The sequence below is a fragment of the Austrofundulus limnaeus genome, unplaced genomic scaffold, assembly GCF_001266775.1.
Source record: "Austrofundulus limnaeus strain Quisiro unplaced genomic scaffold, Austrofundulus_limnaeus-1.0 Scaffold185, whole genome shotgun sequence".
Taxonomy (NCBI): domain Eukaryota; kingdom Metazoa; phylum Chordata; class Actinopteri; order Cyprinodontiformes; family Rivulidae; genus Austrofundulus; species Austrofundulus limnaeus.
This window is the reverse complement of record NW_013952587.1, coordinates 181,904-190,157: the sequence shown is the minus strand read 5'-3', so window position 1 is coordinate 190,157 and position 8,254 is coordinate 181,904. Positions and strand designations below refer to the sequence as shown.

The 8,254-nt window shown below is 41.9% G+C and overlaps 1 protein-coding gene across 2 annotated transcripts in view; it reads right to left on the bottom strand.

The window, feature by feature from the left end:
• Positions 1–2,804: 2,804 nt before the first annotated feature.
• mbtd1 (mbt domain containing 1) overlaps positions 2,805–8,254 on the bottom strand; it is a 28,289-nt gene continuing 22,839 nt past the window's right edge. The window contains exon 16 of one of the 2 annotated variants that reach the window (XM_014018190.1): positions 2,805–6,847. In XM_014018190.1, coding sequence (XP_013873644.1) covers positions 6,729–6,847 — 119 coding nt within the window. In that variant the 3' untranslated portion in view covers positions 2,805–6,728. Of the gene's footprint in view, positions 6,848–6,870; positions 7,199–8,254 lie in introns of those variants that run through there. The other variant, XM_014018189.1, reaches the window with a different exon arrangement.

The following is an 8,254-nucleotide window of genomic DNA, read 5'->3' as shown; positions in this document are numbered from 1 at the left end:
ATCAGGTAGAGGTCCCCCCCCTCCCACCGCTCAGAGCAGAACCAGCAGATTATAATACTCCCAGCCTTGACGGCGCTCCCATCAGGACATAAGAATCCATCAGTCTGAAGTCGAGCTTTTTATTTATTCAGTGTAAAAGTAAAATCTTACAAAAGCCACCAAATAAAGCCATGCCCAAACAATTTACAACACTTTGTAAACACAGAAGCCTTTTAGTTACAGCCAGTATGACCCGAACATTTATCTACATCAATGATTCAGCACAGCCCAAATATACACCATGAAAAAGAAGTAGAAACTTTGCACTGCACTCTAATGTACCTCAGTGGCCAGTGTTAATATCTCTGACTATCAACATAGATTTATTTTCATTAGTATCCAAAATAAGGTTTTTTTCTTTTTTTATTTATTTTTTGCATTATAAGCCTCTGAAATCAAGATTATTTTCAGACAACATTAAATTTCCATTATGTTCAATCATTATCAAATATATATATATTTATAAATATATAGCACCACATGGTTTAATATAACAGGGAGGGCTGTCACATATAAAAGACCCGTGTTAGTATCAAAGGAGAAATTAAAATAGCTGAGTGAGGCCTTCAGCATCAGGAAGAGACAAAAACCACAAAATCCACCGAAAACCCAGAGAAACTGATTTACCCACTGAACATTAAGATATGTACAGTTTCACTCCAATTTCATTCAAACTACAAAATTTTTTTTTTTTTTTTTTTTTTTTTGCTTGGAGAGAGCTGAAGGACCCCAGCTGGGTGGGGTGTGGGGGGCTTCACCTGCTGTCAGAACAGAACCTGAAGCACCAGATCAGAGGGAAACGTTCTGATTTACAAGAAGTAATGTTGATTGTGCATTTCAGAACGAGCAGCAGGTTGTCTGCAGAACAGTCGCTTGGTTTATTTCTGCCCTCGTTAATAAAAGAAAAAGCATCTGTTTGAAACAAACCGCCCTGAAAATAAAACGGAGACATCAACTTAAAAACATCTGATGATTGTGCTGCTGCAGACCAGGAAAGAGTTTTAGTCTCTGAGGCAGAAAAACTGATATTTGTTTCTGATTTGGCAAAAAAGTTGCAGTTTTTTTTAATTATTCAGAACTAAAAGACAGTAAAAACGTAAACTCCATTTCAAAACTCTACTTTTTATACTTATATTTTTAAAAAAAGTTTTAAAGTCGTGAATGTTTCCATTTATAGTTTTGTTTCAGTTGAAAAGCTCACATGGAAAAAGTCAAATCTCGTGAAAATTGAAGCTTATTTATGAGCTTGAACGTTTTCGTGTCTAAACTTTAAGCCTAGCTGAGTGTGAAGCTTTACTGAAGCTGCTGGACATTTTTCTACTTCATATATTCTCATATTCTAACACTTATGTTCACATATTTACATCATTTCTTACTTTTAAACATCTGAACGTGTCACAGTCAATATTTAAATAAGAACTTTATAGTGACGTGTTTCAGTTAAACATGGGCAGAATATGAAAATATATTTTTTTATAAAATAAAACTTTTGTTAGAATAAACTTTATATTTGAAAGTCATAGATTTCAGGTGGAACGTTATGATTCTGTAGTTTAATACCTTTAAAAAAAGACTCAAATAGTTATTTATTTAACCAGATTCTCTGAGTTTGAAATGATAAAAGTAGAAAAAGGTTGGATCTGAAGCTCGTGTTTGTAAAAACATGAAGATAATAAAGATTTATAAACCCCCCATGAAAGAAAAGCAGCAGAAAGCTTCCTGAGAACTGAATCATAACTCTGAGGAGCTCCGCTCTGCATTTCTACTAAATATATATATATATATACACACACTAAATATTCACAGTTATACCATAGCATCTGTTAATCATCTATCTGTTAGAGTGACGTAGTGATCAGAACATTTGTGGTTGTGATAATTTCTCAGCATAGTAAAATAATCTGGGATTCTGTGGTTGCATAATGTTGAAATGAGAAAACTACCTCGTGTGCTGTGAGAATAAAAGTCTTTGTCCCCGAGTGTCACCCGGAGCTAAAGAATATCTCTTTTAGTTTCAACTAAACTCTTCATGTTGAGATTAAAGAGGAAATAAAACAGCTAAATAATATTTGAGATTAAAGTTTAAATGCTGAGAACAGTAATCTGCTGGAGATTACACACGGAGTAGTTTTTTTTCTCTTATTCCTCTGGGAAAACCTTGTTTTTGTTCACCTGAGGATAATCTAATCCAGTTTAAATCATGATTTATGATGAATTTGCTGAGTTTAAAGCCAAATTAAACAAGTTCTGGTAAATGAGGGAAAGTAAAATACATTTTTATGAATAAATTTAAACTCAAAAAGAATCCTCCTGCATCTGTTAGTAATAAGGATTAACTCAGACTGCAGTTATTTAGAATTGATTCAGATTTAATTTAGACACAAGTTAATCTCATTTGTGCTTAAAGAAAATTAGTTTATTAAATTTAATCTGAAACATCCAGAACAAATCTTCTTAAAATAGTATTTTCAACATTACAGATTAATCTGTAATCTTTTCTTAAAAATTTGAATCCCAACAATTTTGACACTTTATCCTTTTTTGTTTTTCTCAAGATAATTCCAAGATTGACGGAGACTAATCTCATGTTTTCATGTCTCTCTTCAGACTACGTTAATCTCAACATTTCAACCTTTATCTCAGCATTTTGAGTGTTATCCCAGGATAACAACTCATCAACATTCCACCTTTAATCTCAACATTTAGTCTGAAGTTTGCATCTTTAATCCTGACAGCTGAGTGACATCATTAATCTGCTGCAGGGCTTTAATCTTCAAATCTTTATTCATTTCTATAAAAACATTTATTTGGACTTTGGGAGGTAGGTGAGAAACATTTAATCTAGGAATTTGAGGTGTGTTTTTGTTTGGACAGATCTGTTCCTCCACACATGTAGAGATTATAATCCTGATGCTTCTGAAGGAAAACTCAACATTTCATCCCGTGGCTCAGCTGGACTCTGAATTCATTTGGCTCCGACACAAGAAGAACTGGACCCAAGTTGTGAATATCCCAGACACAGGAGGGCTCTCGGGGCCTGGGGTTGCTGCTACAGATGATCCGGGTCTGGACCAGATCAGCAGGATTTCCTCATGTCGGAGCTGGAACTGCTGCGTTCAGTCCACAGTAGTCTGACAGTAAAGAAGCTGTAGTTTTTATAGAAACCAGAGAGGACACAACTGGAAAAATAATCCCAGTTCTCCACCAAACCCGACCAGTTCCTCTGCTCACTTACAGTTCTGACTCGTCTCATTTTGTTTCTGAGAGGATGTCTTCCCACAGCTTCATCCTTACTAATTTAGCACAACAGCTGCCTTGCTCTGAGTTCTGCCAATGTTTGATTCCTCTGATGCCAAACTACAAAGCTGAGAACTGACGGTGTTCTCTGGTTAGAACAGGTCAGTGAAAGAACTACTTTAATCTGTGGACAGACCAGCATTACAGACCAACAGTTTTTAACTAGAAGAAAGTCAGAGTTTTTGTAGTGAGAATGTGTGGAAAAGTTAAAAACAATAACAGAGAACTCTCTGGACAACCTCAGTTATTTATGCCTCACTTCCACTGGTGCCTCTACAGCACACTTCCATTGGTGCCTCTACAGCACACTTCCACTTGGCTGTTCCACGAGCAAATGGAACCAGACTGTTCAGAACTTACTTCACTGTGGGTCCAAGTGACCACACTGAGCTGCACACACAGACACATGACAAGACTGTCAGTCACTGAGTGGTTAGGGGGTCACTGGTTGGTTAGAGGTCACTGGTTGGTTACTGGGTCACTGGTTGGTTAGGGGTCACTGGTTGATTACTGGGTCACTGGTTGGTTGGAAGTCACTGGTTGGTTGGAAGGGGTCACTGGTTGGTTGGAGGTCACTTGTTGGTTAGGGGATGCAGTCACTGGTTGGTTAGGGGTGCAGTCACTGGTTGGTTAGGGGTGCAGTCACTGGTTGGTTAGGGGTGCAGTCACTGGTTGGTTAGGGGGCCACTGATTGGTTAGGGGTGCAGTCACTGGTTGGTTAGGGGGTCACTGGTTGGATAGGGGGTCACTGGTTGGATAGGGGGTGCGGTCACTGGTTGGTTAAGGGGTCACTGGTTGGTTGGGGGTGCAGTCACTGGTTGGTTAGGGGGGTGCAGTCACTGGTTGGTTAGAGGGTGCAGTCACTGGTTGGTTAGGGGGTCACTGGTTTGTTGGGGGTGCTGTCACTGGTTGGTTGGGGGGTCACTGGTTGGTTGGGGGTCACTGGTTGGTTAGGGGTCACTGAGTCACAAGAGCTACTCTCACAACAACCTTATCTGTCATTTGTAATAACACCATGTCCTCCATTGATGTGTTGTGTATCTTTTCTTCTTCTACTATGTTTAATGGTGGCTGGCAAACAGCTTAATGGAGCATAATTGCCACCTGCTCTTAAGGTGTGTGTGGCATCAATTTTCAGACTTTGGGACCACCCAACTTTACGATGAACTCACCCACTAAAGCTGTTACTGAAGTGTAAAGGTAAACCACCTGAACCGTGCTGAGCAGTGTTCAGCCAGGGTGAACCGTGCTGTAGAGGCGCTGGTGGAGATATGTCATTAGAGTCTGATTCTGAGCCAATCAACGAGCTCCCAGTGAGTCCAAACAGAACCAAAACCAAAGTGGACTGTTGCTGCTTTAAAACAACTTGTGTTTTATGAAGGTTTGGACCAACACTGTTTTATAAACCTACACACTGCTGTCAGTTTCACACTACATGGTTATATCAGCAGAAGTAAAGTGAGAATCCTGCAGTAAGTGCTACAACCAGCTGCTGCTGCCACTACTTGCAGACAACCTCACATCCTGACCAAACAGAAACACAGCTTTTTAAAATAAATCTTAAAACAACTTGGGCTGTAGGTCCAGATAAGAGGCAGAGCTATGACATCATCACTTCAAACAGATTATAGCTGCCCACATGAAAACACGACGGTGGTGTTTCAAGCCCTGAAACTGGTTTAAAACCAACAGTTTAGTCCTCCAGAGTTCTTCGAGTGTGGATGAGGCTGAAACTGATGAAACCTGCAGACCTGAAGTCATCATCAGCTAAAAAATATTCAGTTTGGAGTCGTTTTAAGACGACAGTAATCCACTTTGCGTTTGGCCCGACTCTGACTCAAACTGCATGACTGCATTATTCTGACGAGCTAACGACCAGTCAAAGACCACTACAGATTTAACCAGGACTTGCTGGGTTTTATGGTCAGTCACCAGGAAAACAAGCTGATAGTTCAGACTTCTCTGCATTTAAACACAACCGTGATAACACAAAGTTTATGGCTGCAGAACCAAGGCAGCCATGTTGGATTGTGATGTTTGGGTTGATGAGGAATCTTTAAGCTTCAGTGTAAATATTTAATATTTAGACTTCAAGGTCGTACCGGCTGGTCTTTCTGACTTGGAACTCAGACGGTCTGACGTCCCAGTACCTCAGGTTCTCCACACAGAAATGAATCTAAGAGCCATCAGGTAAAAACTGTTCAGAACTTTTCCACAAAACCTCACTTCAAAAGGTTTTCGGTGAGTCTGCAGTAAAACATTCAGCTCCTGAAACAGACTACTCTCCTCTGAGTGAGTTGTGTAATTTGTATCTCCTTTTAAAAACTAAACCCTGAAATCCTCCTCCTGTAAGTTTAAACTGAAAATATTGAAGCTGTGGAGAAGAGCACAAAATAATCTTTACTAAAAAATGGACTTTAAAGCTCTTGTAATCTTAATTTCTCATTCAGATTTACTTTTCTCTCCATCAGCTGAAAACCTCTGATTAGTGTGCGACAGAAAATTTGATTGACTTCAAACTAAAATAGACTTTAATTTGTCTGAACAGAAAAGTTGGGTTTGGTGAGTTATTGAGAAATTTTTGTTTTGTTTTTAATCAAACAAATGCAAAACAAAAAAAAAATCCTAGGAGGATTTACACAAACAGGTGTTTGTTGGAATTTGTTTGCTGCCGAGTGAAAAAACAAAGATAATTTATTTTTTGACAGCAGCAGGTTTGTTGAGCTGAGTTCAGCAGGAATGGATGCAGCAGCAGAAACAGGAAGTGCTGGTGAGCAGCTCTGAACTGTACTGGGATCAGTGGAGAAGCCGGTCCTATCTGGACTCCCCAGGTCTCCACTTATCTTAGGAATCTTACAGAAAGACACACGTTTCCCACCACGCCACCTAACATGGAACTTTAAGACCAAAACAACCCAAAAACTAAATGATTGGAAAATAAAAATCACATTTTCAAGTAGTAATAAACAAAAGAAAAGAAGTCACCTGACAATATTCTTCCAAAGAGAATAATGAAACGGGCCCGGCTCGACTCCCGTCTTCACGCTGCTGGAGGTGAAAAAGACCCGGCTCAATAAATATATCTCACAGTTTCAGGTCTCCATGTGGCCTAGAACCAGTTCCTCCTCCTCCTCAGTGCTTCCTTTAAATCTGGAGTCTACATCAGAGTGTGGAGCTGAGAAAGAATGCCCAAACCTCTGAGACCCAGACCCGACTGGGTGCAGCTGTTCCAGCTGCAGGTCAGGAGGACGGTTCAGAGACGGTCCCTGCAGGATTGATCAGACCGGCCCCTCCATGTCCTGGGCCAATTCCACAGGCAGCTTGTGACGTTGTGATTCCTGATCCTAGGTGGAGTTCCCCCCGGAGGTGTGCCCCGGCTCCTCCGGACCTCCTCAGTGCTCCTGTTTGATGTAGTAGCTGCCTGAGCCGTTGCTCTCCTGGTCTGAGGCTCCCTGGCAGAAGGTGAACTCGTCCACCTCGGCCGACTCCTCCTTCATTCTCAGGAGAGACTCTGGAAGGACAGACACAGGAGAGGAGAGCAGAGGCAGAGGTGAGCCACAGTGACACAGAAACAAACCTCAGTTTAACTGGGACCCCCGGGAATTGAACCACGATGATCAGCAGCTCCACAGGGACCCTGCCTCCTCCAGCGGTCTCCACAGAGCCTTGGAGAGTCTGGGCCCGGACGCTTCAGTCAGCTGTGTGACTTTACCTGATTTGTGGGTGTGACGGAGGTGAGTTTGAGGCCCAGAGGGCCCCCGGGCACGGTAACTGGGTGGACTCTGCTCTTCGTACCCTGAGAAGCTGCTCCTCCTCCTGCCTGCCTGACTGAAGGGCCGTCCACCAACCGGAATCTTCCTCTCTAAACACCAAGACTCAGGTCAGCTACCAGGGGCTTATAGCACACAGGGGCTGAGTTCAGCTCCATCAGAGTTGAGTTTGAGAACCAGGAAGGAAAGTTAGACAGGTTAGAGCTCAGAGTGAGACCTCTGACTGGACAAACATCTGAAGAAGCCCCTGGTAAGCTGGTCTCAAACTGCCAGTTACCAACCTCAGAGCTGAGAAACCGTCCCACCACCTTGCAGTGAACTGCAAAAGTATTCACCCCCCGGTGGTCTTTTTGTTCTTCTGCTCTAAAAACTAGAGTTGAAGTGGATTTTATGTTGGAGAAGTAACACATCTACACACTAGTCCAGATTAGACTCTCCAACCATGTAGGTGTGAATGTTTTGTTCATCGAGGATACTAAACAAACTAAACAGCTCTCATTAGGAATGCGCAATATAAACGATATACGGTAGAAACGATATAAATTTGTCCTATGATAGAGATCTGTAGTCTACCGGCCAACTGCGCAATTCTTTTTGATGATGTAACCGGCTGGAGTCAAAACAGAGGAAGCGGGAAGCAGCGTGGCTGAGAGCGCAAATGAAGAGGGGGGAAAAAACACAACTTATCCGGACCACTGTTTACATGTTTACGTGACGGCGCGCCTGCAGCGGGAGGAGCGCGTGCCGCGGCACATGGTGAACGCAGCGAGGCGACTGTCAGTGCAGGTGAGGACGCACAGAAGCTCGTTGAGTCTGGACCTCGTTTCTCCTGCTGTCATAGCCCAATACTGTCTCCTTGTACAGCGGGGAAGCACTGTGGGAGAGGCTGACAGACTGTCTTCCCCAAAAAATAAATAAAAATAAAAATGCATAAACGGGATGATTGTCACCCCGCCGGAGCGCGCACAGATTAAACACGTGGAGTGCAGAAAAAGTAATCTGCAAAGTGTGTAGAACGGAAAAAATACAAACAATTTGTTTTACCACCTTAAAACGAAGCAGGTGATTCCAAACACAACATCCAATGGATGCAGGTATCTATTACATTAAAGTTACTGTGTGTGTGTGTGTATGTATGTATATTATAT